The sequence below is a fragment of the Mastigoproctus giganteus genome, chromosome 14 (assembly GCF_048544385.1).
Source record: "Mastigoproctus giganteus isolate SK-2022 chromosome 14, ASM4854438v1, whole genome shotgun sequence".
Taxonomy (NCBI): Eukaryota; Metazoa; Arthropoda; class Arachnida; order Uropygi; family Thelyphonidae; genus Mastigoproctus; species Mastigoproctus giganteus.
The window spans coordinates 6,342,120-6,368,184 of NC_143588.1; the positions used below are offsets into that span (position 1 = coordinate 6,342,120).

At 37.6% G+C, this 26,065-nt stretch overlaps 1 protein-coding gene across 1 annotated transcript in view; it reads right to left on the reverse strand.

Moving 5' to 3' along the window:
* The window catches only part of LOC150074959 (adhesion G protein-coupled receptor L1-like), a 267,365-nt gene that overhangs the window by 133,239 nt on the left and 108,061 nt on the right, over positions 1–26,065 (reverse strand). The window contains exon 8 of the mRNA XM_090389003.1: positions 9,164–9,322. Coding sequence (XP_090245129.1) covers positions 9,164–9,322 — 159 coding nt within the window. The remainder of the gene's footprint in view (positions 1–9,163; positions 9,323–26,065) is intronic.

The following is a 26,065-nucleotide window of genomic DNA, read 5'->3' on the forward strand; positions in this document are numbered from 1 at the left end:
GTCATTGGGACTCCATTTGGTGAGTCTTTGTCGCATCCAGACTGAAGGCTGGTCCAGTAGTCCATCAGAACGAACAGTGGGGGTGGTCAAAACCGGGAGTCCAAGATTAATGGTCAAGTCCAGGGATCGATGCTAGGCCTCTTCTTGATGAGATGTGTCACGTCTGGTCGAGAAAAGTTTGTCCAGGAATCAATGATGAGGAATTTGTCAAAGTATGTGTGGACCCTGTCTTTGATTGCACTGCTGGTCAAGTCTTGTGCAAGTTGGTCCAAGGCATTAGCATTCACGGCTCAATGATGAATAGCAACAATTGGCAGTCATGGTTGTTATGACCTATTGATTCGGATACTAAGGTGGTGGTAGTGCTTTCTGCCTGGTAAATAAGTCCATTGCAAATTGAGTCAGAGCTCGGTAAGTTTCTTCATTCTGTAGGGTGAGGTGTTCTTGATTTTGGTAGTTGAAGCGTAGTTTTGTTATTAGGATCCTCCTGAAGTCCTCGTAGATTTCACAGCTGTGGGCAAGGTGCTCCCACGTCTGATCCTCTCCACAGTGGCAGCGGGGTGAGTCTGAAATTCTGAAGTCATGTAGTTTTTTCTGGAAGGAGCCATGTCCAGTGAGGAGGTAGGTAGCATAGAGTCCTGGTGAAAACCAGACAGGTGTGAGGGGATAGAAGGCCCTGACATCAGGGAGGAAACTTTTGGTGACAGCGCCTTTAGTTGATGTCTGCCATCTTTCTTGCCAGGTGTCTGTTAGATGTTCATTAAGTCTCATCTTTTCAGCGTTTCTATTATTTGCTGGGTCAGTGGTGAAACCTGCACAAGTAACTGCTCTTCCTTTGGCTATTTGGTAGAGCAACCCATGACGAACAATCTCCAGGTCCAGTGGAAGAGATCCAGTGAGGACCTGTAGGGCATGGGTGCTGACAGTGCGACAAGCACGCGAGGACAGAAGGAGAAGAGAGCGCTGGATAGTTCCTAGGCGCGATCTGTTTACTACGGTATTGGCCTTCTTGTACCAGACTCCAGAAGCATAGGTGATAACCGGGATGAAAACTGCCTTATAGAAGAGTGACAGCGTTCTCTTCTTTAAGCCCCAGTCCTTCCGGGCAACTCTTGAGACTTGAGATTATCACTACTGATAATCAAATCAAGAGTATTACTCCCTGTAGTTGCCTCCCGAACATGCTGATGTAGAAATCCACAAAAGCCTTGCTAGTGTGTGAGTGGCCAATCCACAAATTCCATTCAATATCTGGGAAATTAAAATTCCCCATTATAAGACTCTCTGATGTACTGGTTCACTCTATTTCCCTGTACAGTTTCATATTATACTCATCAGAGTCATTAGGCCTATAGCACACTCCTACTCTCAATTTTGATCTCCCAATGCTTATGTCACACCAAACTGACTCGACACTGCACTCTCCAGCGATGTCGACTGGCTTCGCTTCTTGGATTTTATATGTTTCTTAACTAACAGCATAACCCCTCCTCCCTTCCTATCCTGTGTATCCTTTCTGTAGACGCTGTACTCCCCAAATTCCAGTTCTGCATTCCTTATATCTGTGTGACACTACATCTCTGATATCCCAACAATATCCGCCTTTGATGCTTTGAGCAATACCTCAAATTCATCAAATTTATTTGCCAAACTCCTAGCATTGGTGTACACGCAAGTATACATGCACCTGTTTCTATTCTTAGCTATCCTAACACAACCCATGTGTTTACTGCTGGGAGTCACTGGGACCGCAGTGACTCCCAGCAGTCTCTGAAATATCCTGCATCTTGTTTTTCAGGCTTCTGCTCATTCCAATAGAAGCAGTGCAAGAATCAGGTTGCAGGGAATAACTTTGATATTATATATTTGGATCTTAGAAAGGCTTTTGATACTGTTGCACATGGAAGACTGCTGCACAAATTGGAGCAGTGTGGCATTGGAGGCAAATTGCTGCTATGGATAAGGGGATGGTTGAGTGGCAGAACACAGAGAGTGGTAATCAATGGACACTGCTCAACGTGGACTAATGTTATTAGTGGAGTTCCTCAAGGTTCAGTGTTGGGTCCATTGTTGTTTTCGGTGTTTATGAATGATATTGATGATGGGATATCAAGTTTAATGTCTAAGTTTGCAGATGATACAAAGGTTGGCAGGGTCGTTAAGGACACTACTGACGCTATGCTGCTGCAACAGGATCTGGAAAGGTTGAACAGATGGGCTGAGAGGTGGCAAATGAAGTTTAACATTGACAAATGTAAAGTACTACATATGGGTAACAGTAACCCCAGAGCAATGTATCAACTCTGCGGTACTACACTGACAGTGGTGGAGAATGAAAAGGACCTGGGGGTAATTGTGCAGGCAGATATGAAGTTCTCTGAGCAGTGCAGACGAGCTACAAGAGTAGCTCATGGTGTCTTGTCAATGATATACAGGAATTTTTCTAGCAGGGATAAGGAGGTGATTATTCCCTTGTATAAGGCAATGGTTAGGCCACATCTTGAGTACTGTATACAGGTCTGGAGGCCTCATTTCAAGAAGGATGTAGAGCTGCTGGAACGGGTACAGAGAAGGGCAACAAGATTAGTAAATGGAACAAAGGGTTGCTCTTACGAAGAAAGGCTTAAGTTTTGCAAATTACAGAGTCTGGAGACTAGGCACCGGCGAGGTGATCTGATAGAGGTGTATAAGGCTTTGAATGGTTTGAGCATGCTCAATGCCAATGGGATTCTTCATCTTTCTCAGAATAATCACCTCAGAGGGCATAAATTCAAATTGAGGAAGGACGGATGTCGGATAGATGTGCGGAAATTTGCCTTTGGCCAGCGGGTGGTTTTTTGGTGGAACCGACTTCCATCAATTGTTGTTGAAGTTGATAGCCTAAACAAATTTAAAGCTCAACTGGACAGGTATTTCGAACGAACGGAGGGGTGAAATGGGAGAGGGTTTTTTTTTATTTTTTTTTTGGCTGATGCTGAATAAGCTTGCTTTCTTGCATCATATGCCTCTACTAATGCTAATGCTAATGCTAATCACTTTCACCTCTGCCAGTGGCTACTGGCAATCTATTAGTCTTTGTATCCCCCCAAGCTAGCAGTTTTCCGACCCACCTAACACTGCCTCGATAGCATCAGCAAATATTCTTGCACCCTTTCTATTTAAGTGTATCCCATCCCTGTAGAAGCAGTCTCTCCTGTTAACAAGTACAGTCCAGGCTGAAAAACATTCTACCCCTTGAGCCTTGCACAATCTGTCCAGGGCCAAATTGATCGACAAGGCTCTCATCATATACTCCCTCCTATCGTGTCTGGGCAGAATTGCAGACACTTTCAAATTCAACCCTAATTCACGGCTTTTTTTCAACAGTGACCTGTACTTGTTAAGTAATTCTGCCGTTCTCCTACTCTTGATATCATTAGTGCCAATGTGTACAACTATATCGCCTTTTGTGCCCTTAAAAGATGATATCCGCTCATCAACCTTTGCCTCTGGCAGACATACCCTGGTCGTGTTCCACCTATCCTTTTTACAAAGCATGCTCCCCGTTTCCCTGACAATAGAGTCACCAACAACTACTAGTTCCTGTGGGACCAGCGCATTCTGCCTTGGGGGTTGCCGCTGTGTTGCTTGATGAACAAGTGCAAGCTCTGGCGTTGATGTGGGCAGCTAAGAGCTTGATGGGCCACTCAATTTAGTTCCTTCGAGGGCATCCACCCTGTCCTTCAAGCTCTCATATAGGCTCATAACAACACTGAGTTGTTGCCTGATTTCGTTACGCTCCTTGCATCGCGCACACAAAGACATCCCCCATGGCAATATCATGTCCTGTACCCGATTGTTCCACAAACATCATGCAAGCAGTGCATTTTAAAAGGCTGTGATTCAGAGGGCAACTGACCCCCCCCTCAGTTCTCCTCTGAGCCACAGCACTCCCATTAGCTTGAGCCTTTTGCTTTGCTACTCTGGTCTGAGTCATGATTTTGATTTACTTTCAATAAAATTTTAATTTCAGTACAAAATTATAAGCCTAAACTTGTATCCCAACACAGTTATAACGGTGTATATATTTTTCAGTATCAAGTATTAATTATCTACGAGTTCTCTTTATATAACTTCCGTATCAAGTTATTGTATTAATTAATTATGTTGTGTTTGTAATCTAAGTCGTTATATATATTTAGTTAGAAGTGCAATTTAATTGACAACGAAGTTTAACAAGTTTAATAGATTTTACTGATGAATTGACAATATTATTCTATAATATACTATACTAAACTAACGCTATCTAGTTCGAAATATAATGTATCGTATAACAAAGGCGGCAAGTTAAGAATGGTAAATCTACGGACACTTAAGTATTAATTAACTACCAAATCTCGCTGTCTCAATTCAGAATAAAGTAACGATCCTGACTAGGTCTATAAAATACTTATAGAAAATAATTTGATGTAAAAAATGGTCAATAAAGCGGCTAAATATGGCTAAAAAACTTCTCGTTCAGCGGAGTTGCAACTTGTAACACGTGGATTTGATACCCTTACCGATACTTTTATGCAATTACAAAGCCGAGTAAAGAATAAATACACCAGATTAATCAGAAAATCACAAGATAATGCTATACTACTAAATTTAAATCAAAAGTTTTAGAAAAACAATAATTTCAAATCAATAAATAAGAAAAATCCACTTAGCGGCTTTGAACACGTCTGGCTCCCACTAGCCTCGTCAGCAGACGAGATTTTAAGCCAGAAAAGATCAAAAAGAAAATTACAAATTACTAAGCCTTTTACAGGGAATATCAGAGTGGACATATCCACATGTACCATCTTTGAAGCAAAAAGATCATAAAGCGAATGATTCAGCCAACTATGATCAGCAATGAGTGAATCAACTGATAAGTGGAAATAAACATCACTGAGATTGGAACTGAGACCATGTATATTTGTGAAATGAATGACGAAGTGTTTGGGAGGTTTAGACATTTTTTCACAGATAAGTTTGTGGTGAGGAGCACATGCTGTATGAAGTAATGAAATTTTTGGATGTGTCGTACACATAGCAAGAATATATCTAACTCCTTGACATAATGTGACCTCGATAATTCGCACCCCCCTGGATACACACTTGCACTCCTTCCAGTCACTCTCTAGCATAGTAGAGGCAGCAAGGTTATACACTAGCTGATCCAGAAGCCTCCGAAAGAGTTACCAATGGGTTTGGTCCGATGGACTCTTTAAGAGCTGGACTGCGAACACCGTTTTAGAGCTGTACCCTCGAAATGTAAGGAAGATTGTTTCTAGCCATGATGCCCACCGTAACCTCAAAAGACATTAATTATACTCTATGATGGAAGAGATGGGGGTAGACTAAACATGGGTTCCACCGCTTCAAACTTCCAATAAGCAAAGTGGAGGTATTGCATCGGTTGATGACAGTCATCTGCCACCTAGCATTGCCTAGTAACACTGAGGTGCAGTCTTACCAGGTTTCTCCATGTGGTGTGGGTGCCACACCTTGACCCCTGCTTACGTTGGTTCACGCCTGGGTGGTCACCTCCACTATTCCTATGTGCCGTATTTCAATACTTGCACTTGGGGGGTTTATCCAGGGTTACTAACAGTCCCACCATCGTGAAGGTGCAAACAGAGGATTTGGCTGCTACAGACTAAACGGACTTTGCCAAAATTAGGTCCACTTGACTTGGGTATCAGTTCTATCAGCATTTTAGACCCTCAGGTAGCAAGCCCAGCTTGGCACACCTGAGAGAATGTAAGTGACAGCTTCAAGGACTAGATGAATTCTCCATTTTAAATCTGCAGAGTTAGCAGCCATCTTATAGCCAAAAGTTTAACTACCTCTTTTGCTGCTTATTTTAATATAATTCAATACATTCCATTAGTTCCAGGTACTTTGTTTACTTTTGGCTGCAGTTTTTCTTCCAGCTTCCTAACCATTATTATAGAATCATTTAACTCCCAACACATATTAAAAAGACTTCTGCTAACCCTATCTCTAAAAAATTCTGTGTGTAAATGTAGATCGAAATATATTTATTCAGTTCATCAGAAATCTGCATAGGATCACCAACAAGTTATGCATTTATTAATACAGTAGACAAATGTAATTCATTCCTTTCTTCCTAATGTTAATATATCCAAAGAATTTCTAATCAATTTTAGCATGCATTAGTTTGATGCATGCTAAATTTATTAAAAATATATTTATTATTTTAAAAATTTATTAAAAGAAAAATATATATTTATTAAAAAATAAAAATATATTTATTTATTAAAAAAAGAAAAGGAAAAATTATTGTGTTAAAAGGTAGATATACAGAGCCCATTTCTCCGACAACAGAATCACCCAGAATAACTACTTCCTATAGGGCCAGCACGTGGTAATTCTGTCATCCAACCAGATGCATTACGGTAGGACTTAATGTTAAGGTGGGTAGTTGAGTAAATGATTTCCCTGATTTAATTCCTTCAAAGGCAATGACCTTTTCTTCAATCACTCAAATTCCTCCAAGAAAATGTTAAACTTCCATGTTATTTCTTCTCTCTCTCTCTCTCTCTCTCTCTCTGCACACAGCACACATATACATTAGTCAGGTCAGCACATACCACACACACATGCAATAAGGTGCTGACTCAGATGAATTAATTAATTAATTTATTGTGATTAATTAATTATTGTTTCCAAAAACATAATTTCCTTACTAACTTTAAAAGAAAACAATAATATTGAAATGTAATTCTATTAAAATATACAAGAAAGAGGTGTGTATATTTATTCAAGATTAATATGTAAATTTGTTTTTTTTTTTAGAAATTACACCTCCTCCAAGATGTTGGTGTTGAGATAGAGACTAAGGATTACAGCTGCTACTTTCAACCTAGAGAAAATTACTCAATTTTTTGTTTTGATCTAGTGATTTTTGGGGATTTGAAAGCCAATAGCCATTTCCAGAGTGAACCCCTCTGCACACCACATATAAATGCCATTTTGGAACAGACATTTTATGTCAATTTTATGTAAAACATATGTTTTTTTATGAAAAAATATATTTATAGTGACAAATGGGCCTGGAGTACTGGGGTCCATAGTTTAATAATTTTCAAATAGATATTTACAGTATACCCAGTATAAAATAAAATATAAGTACAAATTCAGTAGCTTTCGGAACACGTGTCCCTTTATCAACTGACAAATTTGAATACATTACAAGCAAAGTGTGGCACGTTACTCATGCGTCATTGTTGTAGCACGGACGTGTGCTGCCTTACGCCAGTGATCATCCATCAATAAAACGGTTGTCTCTAGGATGGGATGTATACGCATGCCTTTCTGGCGATTTAATGCCTTAGGGTTGTTTATTATGTTTAGTGACTCTAGCCATAGGCGGGTGGCGAAAGTGTCGCGCGTGGTCCACTATCTCAAAGTCGCGCTTGGGGTCAAGATCGTGGTTGGTAGCCCAAAAATGTTCTGCAAGCGCGGACTGGTCAGTTTCGGCAAGCCGGATTGCTCTGTCGTGTTCCGTGAGGCGATCCTGGAGACGTCTCGATGTCTCACCTACGTAGCAACTGTTACAGGCCCTACAGGTGATACGGTACACTACATTGCTGCGTAAGACAGGTGTGACAGGGGTCTTCACACTGGAGACAAGTGAACGTAGGTTCCTACCTGGTAATTGCACACATTTGATGTTGTAACTTCTCAGGATCTTCGAGATACGTCCTGACACTCCTGGATAGTACGGAATGTAGGGGGATGATATGCCGACTTGCTTCGGAGGTCTTGGGTTGGAAGTAAGTTCTTGTGCCTGTAACAAGCATCTGTTTAGTACATGGGATGGATAACCGATCTGGTTAGGTCCGCCTTCACACGGGAGATCTCGTTACGTCTAATTGTGTCGGTGCTGGAATGGCTCCAGGCCCTGGAGAACAGGGTGCGGGCAGTGCTATTGAGATGGCTTGGAGCGTGGCCGGACCCGTAGTTGGTGAATTGACCGCACCACACACCACATGGGTTTGCGGTATACTGAGGTCTCTAGATGTGGGCCTACGCGATGCACTAGCACGTCCAGAAACGGGAGCGAACCATCCACCTCTGATTCTACGGTAAACTTGATGAAATTGGATAGAGAGTTGAGGTATTCTAGTAGTACCGTTTCAGAACCACGTGGTATTATGGTAAAAATATCGTCGACGTATCTACACCACGTTGTAATAGGTGTAGGTGGGTTCTGGTGTATCAGATCTTCCATGGCGATGTTAGCTACTACGGAACTGACAGGGGCACCCATAGCAGTGCCATGTACTTGTTTGTAGAGTGAGTCTTCAAAGGTGAAGATGCTGCTAGAGAGGCATAGGTTGAGGGCGGATGTCGTCACTATCCACAGATGTCATCAGTGGATAGTGACGTCCTGGATTGGAGGCTTAAGTCGCTCTCAAGGAGCCTTCTGGCGCAGTGCACGGCCTGTTGGACGGGAATCGAGGTGAATAAAGAAACCACGTCAAATGATGCCATGACAGAGTTATCAGGGATTGAAATGTCCTTAATGATGTTAATGAATTCACTGCTGTTTTTAACGGTGTGAGATGTATTACCTATAAGAGGCAAGAGGAGGCTCGCGATGTGTTTGGACAGTTCATACGTTGGGGCACTGCAGCAAGACACTATAGGTCTGAGAGGAATACCCGGTTTATGGATCTTTGTTTTATGGATATTTATGTTTTCATTAAAATACTAGGCAAAATTAAAGTTTCTTTTTCAGTGTAATTTAGAAAATTGTGTGAGAGTGAGAGAAAGCTTATTTTAACAATCTTTAGTATGAAATGTATATTAACCGTATTGATATTTCATGCATTTATTAATCTCATCAATCATTTCCTATATGAAAATAAATAATTGATGCCTGCACAGTATGAAATGAAGTGCTGTGATGTCATGTTACACTTTAATATTTAATGGTGTTTAGAATAAATAGCATACCTGAGTTTGTGATATAATGAAAACAATTTCCAGAACATTTTTTCTAGCTAGTCATAGAAAAATTCCAGTTTGGGTGACAGTTAATTTCAAAATATATTCATCAATAAATAATTTTCTTCCTTGAAAACTAAATTATATCTTATAAAATTTTTAACAAGGGTATACATACTTAGAGAAATTCCAGAAGACGCAAATAGGGTTAGAAGCTTCTAAAGATATATGCTCAAGAATAATGGTAATCCAAGTATCTTCAGGCAATTTGGTAATTTCATTGCTGCTATCACCAAAGGAAAATCCAATAACTGGCGAATTCACCTTCACAACTGTGCTATGATGTTAAACAAAATATTAAATGTTATTGATGTTATTATTATTATTAGCCATATGGTGCAAGGAAGCCTGAGGCTTATGCTGCACCAAAAAAAAAAAAAAAAATTTCTGAATTACCCTGAGAGAGAGAGAGAGAAGTAGAAGGGAATCACCAAGAAAGAGAAGAATGATGATATCCAGCTGAGGAGCCTGGGTGTGCCAAACCCATACCCACCAAATGTGAGCCTCTGGGGTAATCGGTAAAGAAAAAAAAATTCTATTTCTATTTTCTAAAATTTTTTGTAGAAAAACTAACAAATAATCAGAATGGGAGGATTAACTATTAGTTTTAAAATAGGACTGATATGATTTTACTAATTACTCAATGTTTATCTTGATTTTATTTTCATTATCTGCAATGTATATAAACAAAGTGTATGCAAAAGACTCTTGATTATAGAAGGCCAAAGGTCACTATAAATTTGTAACATGGTCTGAATATTTCAATATGAGGTTTTTGAAAAATTCAAGGATTTTGTCTACAGTAACACTGCAGAGCAACACTGTAAAGGGGGCTTAGAATGCCTGTGTGTTACAACACACTCAGTTTAAAACACTGATGGATCCAATATCTTTCTATTTTAGAAGAAGTCTGGTTGACCTAACTGCCTCCCTAAAATCCACTCATGCACACCTCATTGGTAAGCCCTATTAAGTCACTTTGGTGGCAATGAACGTGTAGAGTGGTTCTCTTCAAGAAGCCTGGTCGGCTGAAGAGAGAAAGACCAAACCCTCCAGCAATTAATGACAAAATGATGTAACAAATGGCCCTCGGTCCCCAGCAGCTTGCACTCTCCCTCTTCCGGCAGGGAGAGGATCAGAGTGGAAGCAGAGGGTGCTAAGAATCTCTGGGTATGACCAGGCTGCCGTGTACAGAAACTGAATTTGGCATGTTGCAATGTAACATCGCTCATTGGTGAAAATAGGATATTAGAGCTGGAAAAGAAATTAGAAAATGTGAATTGGAATATCATCGGTTTGGCTCAAACAAGAAGAAGAAATGAATTACTTATCAGTTTATCAAGTAGAAATCTGTTATACACCAATGGAAACAGTGAAAGGAGCGAAGGTGGAGTTGGATTTCTGGTCTATAAAGATGTAAAAAACAACATTTTGGAATTCAAAAGTACATCATCAAGGGTGTCAAGACTACTACTAAGGATTTGCTACAAGCTACTACTACTTTACTACTACTACAAGCCAAAGATGATAATGATTTATGCACCAACATCGAGCTATGATGATGAAGAGGTTGAAGAAATGTACACCGAAATTGAGTGTCTTCTAGATGAGCAGAAAACCCACTACACTATCGTTATGGGAGACTTCAATGCTAAGGTTGGAGACAAAACAGCGTAGAAAGGGGAACTATATAGGAAATTTTGGAATTGGTGAAAGAAATGAAAGAGGTGAAAGACTTTTGGAATTTGCAGAATCTTGAGGAATGTCATTAATGAACACTTTTTTCAAGAAAAGGGTGAACAGAAAGTGCACATGGAAGAGCCCAAATGGATCAACAATTAATGAAATTGATTCATCCTCACTAACAGAACATATATTGTAAATGACGTTACCATGCTGAACAAGGTAAATGTTGGAAGTGATCACAGAATGCTAAGATGCACACATGATATATATGTAAAAAAGAAATGAAAAAATTGACTCAAATAAATGATACAAAAGTCTTTGAGATAACAAAAGAGGAGAAAATGTAGTATGTACTGGTACTTAAGAACAAGTTTGAGCTGCTGCAGACCTTTCAGGACCAAGATATTGACGAGAAATACAAGAACTTTCTGAAAGTGATAAAGCCAGAGAAAGCTATAGGTAAAAAGAAATCCAAAGAAGAAAAATTAGTCAAGAAACACTTGTCATGATGAACTGAAGACTATAAATGAAGAGCAATATAAACACTGACAAGGACAAAATTAATTATACCGAGTTATGCAAAGCCATTAAAAAGAGACTCAGAGAGGACATAAGATTTAACACAAGAAAAGTTGAACAAGCATTAAGGGAAAACAAAGGACTTAAATCAGCAGTCACAAGCATAAATACAGAAAGACAAATGACACTAAATCTGAAGAATAGTGATGGTTTACTTATAAATAGCAGAGAAGGCATAATTCAAAGAGCAGAAGACCTTATATAATACTTTATAATAAAGTATTATATAAGGAGCAAGGGAATGATGTAAGCAGTGGGGAAGATGGACCGCAAATTTGCAACACATACGACATCCTTCCTGATGAGACAGAACATGCATTAAAGAAAATGAAGAATCAAAAATCCCCAGGTGACGATGAAGTTACTGTAGAGTTTTTGAAATTGGGAGGAAGATACATGACACAAACTGGCAAGACTCTTCACAAAATACATTAGGAAAGACATGACTCCTAAGGAGTGGAATAATGTAATCATAATTTTGCTGCATAAGAAAGGAGACAAATCAGAAATTGGAAATTATAGACTAATTAGCTTGTTGTCCCACATCTACAACTTGTTCACAAGGGTCATCACTAACAGATTAGAAAGAATACCTGATGAGAATCAATTGAAAGAGCAAGCTGGCTCTGGACAGGATTCACAACTATGGATGTAATATGAATGTAATATGGATGTAACCTTCATGTAATATCAGAGCTAATGGAGAAAGCAAATGAATATAAAACACCATTATGCCTGGCATTTGTGGATTATGAAAAGGCATTTGTGGATTATGAAAAGGCATTGGACTCCATACAGCTAAAGGCAATGTTTCGGGCACCACTGCAAAGACAAGGCACAGACATCACATACAATATGATTTCAAAGAAAAATATATGAGAATGTTACCCTCCTTGATTAGACTAGACAAAGACAGTAGGAAATTTAAAACTGAGAAAGGAGTTATACAAGGAGACACAGTATCTTCCGAAGTTGATTACTGCTGCCCTTGAAGAAGCTTTCAGAAGATTGGACTGATCGCAGAAAGGAATCAATGTGAATGGAGAGTACTGAGTACCCTAAACCATTTTACAATTTGCAGACAACATTATGATCACAAGCCATAATTCCGAAGAAGTGGAGGAAAATCTTAATCAGTTATGCAGAGTTATTAACGATTTTTGGACTAAAGATGAATAAAACAAAAGTAATGATGAATAAGTAATGCACAGAAAGATATATAATTGTTGAAGCAAGTAGAAATTGAAAAGGTGGATTTATATATTTATCTTGAACAGGAAAGAAACAATGATAAATGGCTGGAAGTCAAGAGAAGAATAAATTCTGGATAGATAGCTTCAGGAAATATAGTCATACACTGAGGAGCAATATTAGAGGAAAACCTTAATCAGTTATGCAGAGTTAGTAAAGATATGGCTAAAAAAAATGAATGATGAACAAGTATGCCACAGAAGTCTTGGAATATAAGCATTTAGGTGTAAGGAAATTCTGAGAATAAGGTGGATTTTTTGTAACAATGATAAATGGCTGGAAGTTTAAGAGAAGAATAAATTTTGAAGAATAATATATCCCAATTTGTCTGAAATGTAAAATAATGAACAAAATATATACTCCCCATCATGAATTATGGAAGTGAAACTTGGGCACTCACCAAAAAAATGGAAGAGAAGCTGAAAACTACACAACAAAGAATGGAACAAATTATATTAGGAATCAGAACGTTGGATAAGAAGAGAAACACATGGATTAGGCAGCAAACACAAGTAAAGGATATTCTTATCAAAACTAAAGAACTGAAATGGACTTGGGCAGGACACATAGCTCAAAGACATGATGACAGATGGACTAAGAAAATAACAGAATGGTACCCAAGAGGAGCTAAAATAAAATCTGGAAGACAACAATGGAGATGGACAGATTAAATTCAAGAGTTGGTGGGTAGTAAATGCATGGGTATTGCACAAAACAGAAGGAACTGGGACATTACTGGAGAGGCCTTCATCCTGCAGTGGATTTAAAATTGCTGCTGATGATGATGATAAACTGCAAATGCAAATAAACACAGTAATGGATTCCATTCCTGTTATTCTTTGTATTTCAAGCATTTCATGAGACATGTATTTCTTTTGGTTATCTGACTTAGACTTCCATGAGCTATTAAGCTAACAACTTGCTCACATGTGACAGAGAAGAAATGTGCATGGGATGCATATAAATTACCAGGTGATACAGAAGCCTATGATAGATATAATTAGTCTGTAATCAAGTCATAAGGAAGTTAAGCAAGCTAAGGGAGATTAAGAGAAGCTTCTGCAAAGAAACACATCAAGTACTTCTGTTTATATTAACGGTACAAGGAAGGGTTTTATTCACATTAGGCCATTGATGTTCAGAGGTTAACTGCTGATGACCCTGTTCAGGTTGCAGACAAATTAAATAGGTATTTTGCATCTAAATTTACACATTAGGAATTCTTTACGGTAGAGGATGTCAAAATTTTATCAAACTGTAAGAGTAAATGATCTTGTGATAACTGAAAGAAAAGTGAAAGAGAATTGTTGACGATGGACATAAAAAAGGCACCTGAAGCAGATGGAATCGATCCAATCATATTAAAGGAGGCAGCAAACAAGATAGGCAAACCTTTAATCATAAAGGCAAACATTTTTTCCAGGATTTAGGGAAGTTCCCTAAATCCTGGAAAAGTGCAAATATATCCCCAATTCATAAAGGGGGATCAAAAGCTGACATAAGTACTTACAGACGTGTTAGCTTAATATCTGTTCCAAGAAAAATAATGGAATCACTGGTTAAAGAAGAAATGCAGGACATTTTGACAGGCATCAATTATAAAATCGCAGCATGGATTTGTCAATGGGCAGTCTTGTGTAACCAAACTGATTCAATCCAAGCAGTAACACCAAAGTCAGAATTAACTTTATGGTACTACACTTAGGGTAGTGAAGAATGAAAAAGACCTAGACTGAATTCTGCAGTTAGACATAAAATTCTCTGAGCAGTTTAGACATGCGTCAGGGCAGCTCATGAGGTTTTGTCAATTAGCATTAGCATTAGTAGAGGCACACAATGCAAGAAAGCAAGCTTATGCAGCATCAGCCAAAAAAAAAAAAAAAAATAAATAAATAAATAAAATATAAAAAAATACAATTAAAAAAAAAGCTCCGATTTCCCCGCCCCATTTGTTCCAAATGCCTATCCAACACAGCCTTAAATTTATTTAGACTATCAACTTCCACAACAAAAGATGGAAGTCTGTTCACCAATCAACTACCCACTGACTAAAGGCAAATTTCCACACATCTATCCTACATCTGTCTTTCCTCAATTTGAATTTATGCCCTCTCAGGTGATTATTCTGAACAAGAGGAAGAATCCCATCAGCATTGAACATGCTCAAACCATTCAAGGCTTTATACACCTCAATCAGAACACCTTGAAAGTGCCTAGTCTCCAGATACAGTAATCTGCAAAACTTAAGCCTTTCTTCATAAGAGCAACCATTTGTTCCATTCACTAATCTTGTTGCCCTTCTCTGTACTCGTTCCATCAGCTCTACATCCTTCTTAAAACGAGGCCTCCAGACCTGTATACAGTACACAAGGTGTGGCCTGAACATTGCCTTATACAAGGAAATAATTACCTCCTTATCCCTGCTAGAAAAATTCCAGTATATCATTGACAAGACACCATGAGCTACTCTTGCAGACTGTCTGCTCTAATCAGAAAACTTCATATCTGCCTGCACAATTACTCCCAGGTCTTTTTCATTCTCTACAACTGTCAGTGCAGTACCACAGAATTGATACGTTACTGTGGGGTTACTGCTTACCATATGTAGTACTTTACATTTGTCAATGTTAAACTTCATTTGCCACCGCTCAACTGCTCAACTTTTCTGGATCCTGTTGCAGTAGCAGCATACTGTCATTAGTATCATTAACAATTCTGCAAACCTTCGTATCATCAGCAAACTTGGACATTAAGCCTGATATACCATCATCACGAAGAGCAGTGTCCACTGATTACCACTCTGTCTTCTCCCACTCAACCATCCCTTTATCCATAGCAGCAATTTGCCTCCAATTTGTGCAGCACCCTTCCATGTGTAACAGTATCAAAAGCCTTTCTAAGATCCAAATATATGATGTCAAAGTTATTCCCTGCATCCAGGTGCTTTGTGACCATACCATACCATAGTATCCAATCAAATTTGTCAGACAAGACTTCCACTTAACAAACACATGCTCTGTCTGAGTTATAACTGAAGTCTTGTCTAGATGATCCTGCAGTGCTCCTTTAACCAGTGTCTGAATTAATTTCTCTGGAACAAAAGTTAAACTAACAGGTCTATAATTACTTGTGTCACCATTTGATTCTTCTTTGTGAATTGGGGTCACATTTGTACATCTCCAGTCCATGGGTACCGTCCCTGATTACAAGGAACCTCTCATAATTATGCCTAAGGGTTTGCTTACTTCCTTTGCTGCCTCCTTTAATATAACTGAATAGATTCCATCGATCCACTTTCTTATGTTTATCTTCAACAATTTCTCCTCCACTTTCCTCTCAGTTATTACAAAATCATCTAGCTCACTGCCAGAGTTTAGTTCACCTCTGGCATTCCCCTCCCTAAATAACTCCTCATGTGTGAATGTAGATGCAAAATATTCATTTAGTTTGTTAGCCATCTGAGCACGATCATCAACAGTTGAACCATCGATATTCAGTGGACCAATCTGATTCATCCCTTCCTTCTACAGTTTACATAGGTAAAGAACTCTTTGCTGTTTTTCTTTGCATCCTTTGCAAAAGATTTCTCATAATCTGTCTTTACTTGCCTAACCCCCTTTGTGACTTGGTTACAGACCAGCTTATTTCTATCGTAGGCTTCCATGTCACCCATTAATTTATATGTATCCCATGGATTTTTCTTCTCTGCCATATGTCTCATTAGTTCATCTGACATATATTTATACCTAAACCTTGAACAATATTTCTTTGTTGGTATGTAAAGCAGCTTCCAAGATAAATTCTTTGAATGCTTCCCATTTTGAATTTGCTGTTGGTAACATCATCACTTGGCCCCACCGTATAGAATTTAAATACTGTCTCAGACCACCGTAGTCGCTTTTACGAAAGCAAAAACCCTTCCCTTTACCCCTGATGGTAGTAGTAGTAGTGGCATGTGATGCAAGAAAGCAAGTGTATGAGCTTAATCAGCATCAGCCAAAAAAAAAAAAAAATCACACCATTCAATCCAAATGCCTGTCCAGTTCCTCCTTAAATTTATTTAACCTATCAACTTCCACAACAACAGATGGAAGTTTGTTCCAGCAATTAACCACCCTCTGTCTAAAGGCAAATTTCCGCACATCTATTCTACATCTGTCTTTTCTTAATTTGAATTTATGCCCCTTAGGTTCGTAATCTGAACAAGTGGAAGGATCTCATTAGAATTCAGCGTGCTCAACCCATTCAAGGCCTTATACAAGGCCTCAATCAGATCACCGCACAATTGCCTAGTCTCCAGCCACTGCAATTTGCAGAACTTAAGCCTCTCTTGGTAAGAGGATCCCTTCATTCCCCTCACCAATCTTGTTGCCCTTCTCTGTACACGTTCAAGCAAATCTACATCCTTCCTAAAATGAGGCCTCCAGACCTAAAGGCAGTACTCAAGGCGTGGCCTGACCATTGCCTTATCCAGAAGGACAATCACATCGTTTTCCCTGCTAGCAAAATTCCTATATATCATTGACAAAACCTCATGACCTGCCCTGGTAGCCTGTCTGCATTGTTCTGAAAACTTCATATCTGACCGCACAATTACTCTCAAGTCTTTTTCATTTTCTACCACCTTAAGTGTAGTACCACACAGTTGGTACGTTTCTCTGGGGTTACTTCTACCCACATGCAGTACTTTGCATTTGTCAAGGTTAAACTTCTGTTCCCACTTCTTAGCCCATCTGCCCAAATTATCCAGATCCTGTTGCAGTAGCACACTGCCATTACTGTCATTAACAACCCTGCCAACCTTTGTATCATCTGCAAACTTCGACACTAAGCCTGATACACTTTCATCAATATCATTGATAAATATACAAAACAGCAGAGGACCCAAAATCAAACCCTGTGGAACTCCACTAATAACATTAGTCCACGAAGAGAAGCACCCATTAATTACCACCCTCTATTTTCTCTCACTCAACTATCCTTTTATCCATTGTAGCAACTTACCCTTAATACCATTCTGCTCCAATTTGTACAATATGTCTTCCATGCGCAACAGTGTCAAAAGTTTTCCTGAAATCCAAATATATGTTATCAAAATTATTTTTTGCATCCAGTTCCTTTGTAACCACATCATAATATCCTATCAAATTTGTCAGACAAGACTTTCCCTTAAGAAACTCATGCTGTGTCTGAATTATTGCTAGTCTTGTCTAGATGATCCTGCAATGTATCTTTAACCAGTGACTCCATTATTTTACCCAGAACAGAAGTTAAACTGGTCTGTAATTACTCGTGTCACCCTTTGATCCCCCTTTGTGAACTGGGGATACATTTGCACATCTCCAGTCCGTGGGGACCTTCCCTGAGTCCAAGGATGCTCTCATAATTATGACTAAGGGTTTGCTTAGTTGGTAGTTACCTCTTTGAGTAAATCCCAATTCAGCACACTGTGATCACTGCCACCTAGTGGTTCCTTTATCTGCAGATTCTTAATGCATGAAGAATCACTACTGATAATCAGATCAAGAGTATTACTCCCTGCAGTTGCCTCCCAAACATGCTCCATTATTTTCCACAGACTTAACCACAGACTCCATTATTTTCCCCGGAACAGAAGGTTAAAGTAACTGGTATATATTACTCGTGTTACCCTTTAATTCACATTTGTGAATTAAAGGGTGAATTAAAGATGTGTAAATGTATCCCCAATTCACAAAGGTGAATTGGGGATACATTTACACATCTCCAATCCATGTGGACCTCCCCTGAGTCCAAGGAAGCTCTCATAATTAGGGCTAAGGGTTTGCTTACTTTCTTTGCTCCTCCTTTAATAAAACTGGATAGACTGCATCCACCCCAGGTGCCTTCCTTATGTTTAACTTCAACAATTCTCCTGCACTTTGCTCTCAGTTATTACAACATCATTTAGCTCCCTTCCAGAGTAAATTCAATATTGTACTGTCTACCCATGTCAACTGGATGCACTTCCTTAGATTTTATATGTTTCTTAACTAACAGCTGAAATAAACTCAAGGAAAAACTAGACAAAGTTCTGGAATGAATGGATGAGTGAAATGGAAAGGGGTTTTTTTTTTTTTTTTTTTTTTTTGACTGATGCTATATAAACTTGCTTTCTTGCATCATATGGCTCTATTAATGCTATTACATATTAGTTTTTTTACCATATAAAACAGAAAAAACATACAGCTCGTGTGTGTGTTACAGGCAAAACATTTACTATTGAACCTATTGTTTAATCCATATGGATATTGTGATTAATTAACTAATACAAAAGATATCATTCATAATCTCCCTTTTATCTGTATTATCTACAATGGCCATAAGAGAAATTTGCACTTTCATGAAATCAAGGATGTCCAAATGCTTTAATTCTAATTCATTATTCAAAATTTAGTATTTTTATCTTTATTTTATATAATTTAATTTGGGATTTATGCAGATTCAATTTGATCTCTAATTCGTTTCCTGTTTGTCCTATATATTTACTATGGCAATCCATACATGTTATCATGTATACCACCTCCTTGGCAGAAGATATTTTGTTTGCTTGGGATATTAGTATAATGTTTAGGATGCATAGATGGACATGTCTTACAAGTTTGTTTATTACAAGTATTAAGTTAATACTGTGCTGCAAGTTGACATGGCAGTTAATATCATTGATATACAGTAAGTACTTATTCATTGTGACATCAGATTTCGTATCAGAGCCAAGCACAGAAGAAGGACAAAAGGCATTATATGCCAGTACACCATGTTTATCATTTGTCGGATTACCCATAGCTGATGTACATTATCCTGTAATACCGATGCAGTGTGCTTTCATATTTATTTGACTTATTCATATTAAGAATATTATAAAAACAAATAAACCAATAAACATGTAAGAAAAACTAGGGAAAAAAATGATAGAAAAGGACAGAGCAAAAAAAAAAAAAATACACCAGCATAAATACAACAAATAAAATAAATACATTGGGCTAAGGCGCATTTAGGGCTAGAGCCTCAAGCTGCGAACAAATTTAGACTATGTATATAAAGTGCTTAGCATCATAATACACAGCCATTTCTGAATAAACAGAAAATTTTTAAGGTGGCATCGTTTTAGGTTATATCTCATATTGTGAATGCCTTCACAACGAGTTGCCATGATATTGCACTACTTCGAATAAGTAACGCTTCACCTAAGGAGAAGACTAGTGTTACTTATTCTCAGATAGGTACCACCACCCAGACAGCACTGTTTCAGGGCTATTTGGCCCTTCGTCAGTGAGTGGGTAGGTACCCAAGTGATGCAATGATGGCTGCCATCATTGCATCACTTGGGTACCTACCCACTCACTGACGAAGGGCCAAATAGCCCTGAAACAGTGCTGTCTGGGTGGTGGTACCTATCTGAGAATAAGTAACACTAGTCTTCTCCTTAGGTGAAGCGTTACTTATTCGAAGTAGTGCAATATCATGGCAACTCGTTGTGAAGGCATTCACAATATGAGATATAACCTAAAACGATGCCACCTTAAAAATTTTCTGTTTATTCAGAAATGGCTGTGTATTATGATGCTAAGCACTTTATATACAATAAATACATTGTTATTTAATTAGTTATTCAAACTGTGGCAATGGGTATTAGAAAAACTGGATGATGATAAAACAGTTATAAGAAATTATAGGCTATAGAGGGTGAGCTGCCCTGGAGCAAAAATACAGACACAGGGCAAGCACCCAAAGTATTTTAAAGTATGTGTAATAAAATATAAAGAACAGTAATTTATAATATGAAATGAAGATCACAATGCGAATTAATGATATCATTCAATGATTAAACATTATGTAACCGTAAGAGCATAGAAGTTTTTCCATGTATGTATAATACATATAATAAAAATATAATATACATAAAATCTGTAGCCCTTATCAATCCACTGGAGGATGGAAGCCTCCTCGACCTCATGTTGAGGGAAATAAACCACAATCTGCCACGCTGGTCCAGTGCAGGCTGACAGATCGACCGTGTTTAGCAGTCAGTGGCTTGAACCCCGGTCTACTCAAAGAGAGTGTGCTACTGCACTCCTGCTCCTGACCACCCAGTTATGAAAGCCTATAATATACATATATACAGCAGACTCTCGATTAACTGGGATCAGATTAACCGGCAAGCGGATTAACCAGGACACTTCAAGATTCCAAATTTAAAAAAAATAAAAAATCAACCAGAAATCATAAAAATTCAAGTAATAAATAGAATAGGCATAAACAGATGTTTTTCAAGTTGTAAATAAGCAACAAGGAGCAGCGTTATAAGTTGTCATTGGGAGATTAGTGTACCTATTACCTTGCAACCCCGCTCAAAAAAAAAAAACCAAATATTTAGTTTGTTTTAGTGGGTCGTGTCGATTGTTGTGTTCCGTCGCACCGCAAAAGGACAAATTTTGTTTCGTTATGCATGTCAGGGATGTCGGAATTTTTTTTTTATAGTCACTTTTTTTTTGGTTAGAAATCACGAAAATGATGACAAATGCAAGAGTTGTGCTTTCAATTAAACAAAAACTTGAAATTATTCAAAAGTTTGAAAACGATGCATCCATTAAATCTCTAAAGAACCATTATAATGTTGATGACCAAATCATATATGACATTGTAAAAATAAAGGGAAGCTATTAGATTTAAAATTGACATCATAAAAAATAAATGGACGCATTATATTGGACACGCGAGTAGTGTGTGGTAAGTTTTTTCGTTTTTTATCTATCGCCATACATTTTACATAGGTTGCTGAACATTTTTCGATACAGTAAGTCCCCAACTTACATTACATTAATTTATGTGGTTTTTTTTATGACTGAAGATTTCAAGTGAAAGGGACACACATTTCACCGAAACGTAAAATAATGAACCAATGTATACTCACTCCCCACCATGACTTATGGAAGTGAAACTTGGGCACTTACCAAAAGAATGGAAGAGAAGCTGAGAACTCACAGCGAAGAATGGAATGAATTATATTGGGAATCAGACTGTTAGATAAGAAGAGAAACACATGGATTAGGCAGCAAACTCAAGTAAAGGACATTCTTATCAAAACTAAAGAACTAAAATGGTCTTGGACAGGACACATAGCTCGAAGACATGATGACAGATGGACTAAGAAAATAACAGAATGGTACCCAAGAGGAGCTAGAAGAAAACCTGGAAGACAACAGCGGAGATGGATAGATGAAATTCATGAGTTTGTTAGTTTGTTATTTGGTTTTTAGGAGCATTAGCAACTAAGGCCATATTGCTCCGGGATATGCAGTGGTCATTCCTTGACCTTTCCGCATCCTCCGTATTTGGTGGTGACGGGCTCGAACCCCGGTCTAATCAAGAAGCGTGTGCTACGCACTGCTGCTCCTTCCCACCTGGCTACGGAGGCGCCTAAATTCATGAGTCTGTGGGTAGTAAATGGATGGCCATTGCACAAAACAGAAGGAAGTGGAAAGTTGCTGGGGAGGCCTTCATCCTGCAGTGGATTGAAAATGGCTGATGATGACGATGATTTCACCATAATGAAAAAAACTCGCAGAATTACAGCTATTGGTATTATCGCAAATGCAATAAGATCGAGTTTACTACCTGTTTATAATTAATTGTGCTAACAGAAAAGCCCAATAACCCGGAAAGTGCAAATTGTTTTATGGCAGTGACCTCCAGAAATGTACTTTAGTAAAATGTGAGCTGTGGTGGAGTTTTTGTGAGTTTTTGCCTTAACTCTGTGAAGTCCTTTTCAGAAAATTTAATTTTGACTGTTATCAAGGTGCCGACCACAGAGTAGTAGATCACAAAGTACTACTCTGTGGAGCCAACTAAGAGAATAAGTAATAGCGCTACTAGTAAACCTACCAAGAAAAGGAAAGCGACCGAGTTGGATCAGAAAATTAAAATAATAAATGTATGAAAATGGCCAAACATTAACAAGTATCGCGTGGAATTCAGATTTGTCAGTGGCATCAGTGAACACAATCATAAAGGAGAAAGACAGAATACGAAAAGCAGTCGGCACCAATGAAGGTCAACTATAATAACCAAGGCTACAAAATACATACCAGTTTTTACAGTACAATAACATGCGTTTTTTCTTCCTTTTATGTTTTCCTTTCTTATGTGCCACTCCGGCTACTTCACTATTATCCCCAGATAAAGTTTTTAATTGAACTAATTAAAAATATATAATTATTTTTCTTCATTCTTCTGAGGATATAACAGCAACATTTTATTAGTCATTCCTGAGTTACGTAAAACTCGACTTACGTAGGAAGTTCTGGAATGTATCTCTTACGTATGTCGAGGACTTACTGTATTTTTGGATTAACTGAAAATATATTTTTACCATCTATCCTGGAAAATCGAGAGTCTACTGTATATACATATACATTATATATATATATTTTTTATGTATGGTGTGAAGCTAAATTGTTTTAATGGTGTCATTCAATAAGATGCCAAAAAAGACAGGATGCTTTATGTATTATAAAATCTGGAAAAATAACAAATTTGCACAATCGGGAAAAATCTGGGAAAATAAAACACAATCATATACAACACTTTATACAATATATGATTTTTCAATTTCAAGTGTGAGAAATGCAATTTGAACAGACATTTGCAACAAATAAGCTTAAGAATAGTGTGCTGTGTGGAAAAATAATGCAAAAATAGATGTAGCATTTCAAAGTAAAGATGGTATCTCCAGTGCCACTTTTATAAAAAAAAAAATAATAAAAAAAAAGTTCTAAAATGCACTACCCCAAATCCATTCCATTTAACGTTACAACATATCTAATATAATGTAAAACTTATACACCTAATTCTGTTTTTGCATGAACTTTTTTCACATGAATTTGATTTAACACGAATTCAAAATAAATATTTCATTCTCTTTTTACACGAGTCATTTTGATTTAACACCATTTCTATGAATTTTTTTTTGCCTAAATTCTAAGAAATCTTTTTTTTATTTGTGGCATATTAGTATCATTTCTATATTGCATGCACCAATAGATTGGATAACAGCTAGTGTGTGCGTTTTGAAACACGTGCTTTTGTTTACCAATGTGTACTTCTAGGTATCTATGAATCATCAACGTTTTTATTGAATTTGGTGCACATCTACGGTATTCGTGCATTGTATCTTCAATACGTTCTACACTGATATTAATATTTGTAAAATAATAAGAGGAGTTTACCTCAATATAGTACATAGAACACTTCCGTATGATACTCTCCAGAATCATACGGAAGTGTTCTACGTTTTTTCATTTTAATTTCTGGAGAGTATCATACGGAAGTGTTCTACATATTATATTGAGGTAAACTCCTCTTATTATTTTACAAATATTGTCTCTTCAGAAGACATTTAGTAGTAAGCTCTATTTCAAAGTGAAAGAAACTTTAGTGAAATTTGTGCACACATAAATTTATTAATTTTGCCGATAGTAAATAAATTGTAAGTTTACAAATTTTTCATACCTTTTTTTATTAATTATAACTGAGATATTTTTCAGTAGCCCTTATATAATGTTGAATAATTCGCCTATTACCAAAATGAAAAGGAAAGCGATTTCTTTGGAACTTAAAATTCAAATTTTAGATCGTCTTGCAACTGAACAAGGTGCTACGTCTGTAGGAAAGCATTTTGGTGTACATGAAGCTACCGTAAGAACTATTAAGAAAAATGAAGCTGCAATTAGGAAGTCGGTATGTTCTGGAACAAAAGTAAGTGTTAATTCATCATCATATACAAGAGATATTGTCAAGGAAAAAATGGAAAAGGCTCTGGTAATATGGATAGAAGATCAGTCACAAAAAAGAGTACCAGTAGATGGAAATGCCATCAAGCAAACAGCACTAAGAATTTACAGACAGATTAAAGAAAAGGAGCAAGCACTTCATCTCAGTTAAACAGAAAGTATGAATTTTCTGCAAGTACAGGTTGGATTACAGGGTTTCTTAAAAGGAATGCTCTTCATAATATAAAAATTAAAGGTGAAATCTGCAGATGAATTGGCTGCTAAAGTATTCCCGCAGGAACTTGCAAAAATTATTGAAGATGGAGGATACACTCCTGATGAAGTGTGGAATGCAGATGAAACTGGTTTCTTCTGTAAATGAATGCCGAACAGAACGTATGTAGCCAAATCACAGAAAACTGCTGGTGGTTTTAAGGTAGATAAGGATCATGTGACCTTATTATTTTCCTCCAACACTTCAGGGGATCGTATGTTAAAACCACTGCTGGTAAATTGAGCCCTAAACTCATGTTCAATGAAAGGTGTAGATATCAATAAACTGCCTGTTCACTAGATGGCAAACAAGAAGGCCTGGGTGACCACTGCTATCTTTACAGAATGGTTCAACAAATTTTTCGTCCCAGAAGTCAGACATTATATGAATTTGAAAGGTCTTGAATTTAAAGTTCTTCTGATTCTTGACAATGCACCCGGAAATCCTGTCTTGGAACACCCAAACGTACAAATTTTATTTCTGCCACCTAATACTACATTTTTGATACAACTGCTAGACCAAGGTATAATTGCGACAATTAAAACATACTACGTAAAACGAACATTCCAACACGTTTTGGACAAACTGAATGATGAAACACTAACAGTCATTGATGTGTGGAAGAAATTCTCAATTATGGATTGTATCAATCAAGTTGGATTAGCATTAATTTAATTAAAACCAGCAACTTTAAATGTGTGTTGGAAAGCGGTTTGGCCACAATGTGTAAGAAGCAAAGATTCCATCATCCCTAATACGACTGAATTTCCTAACATCATTACAATGACACACAAAATTGGTGGAGAAGGATTCGATGATCTATCATTTGAAGATATTGATGAATTGTTAACCGACAAAGCCCTGAGCGAAGATGAAATATTAGAGGTTGTCCTCGGGATTCCTATTCCACAGAACATAGTGATAATGAAGAAAATGATCCTGTTCTAAATGCAGATTTAATAAAAGAAGGTCTGGAACTGGCCAGAAAATTAGGTAATCATTTTGTCAAACATGACCCTAATGAGGAACGCGCTGGGAAGTTTCAACGTTAACTGAAGTTGTTGACAGCCTCTTACAGAGAATTATATAACGGCCTAACCAAAACATGAACACAATGATTAATAACTGAATTTGTTCGTAAAACCGGTGAAACATCAGCACCAGAGGAGACTCGTGCTGATTTTGCTGAAGAGATCACAGAAAGAATTTCATTAATAGAGGAAGAAGATGATGTCCACAACATTTTTAGTGATAGCAGTGATATTCCAGTCATACACAAACATATGCGCCGTTTATTATCAGAAAGTGAAAATGAATAAAATCTTGTTATGTGTAAAACAGATTTTTTTTTGTTCATGAAGAATTTTTTTCATTTCATATGCATACAAATTTACTTTAATACATTTTCATTACATATTATTACATGTGTATTTTGTTGAAA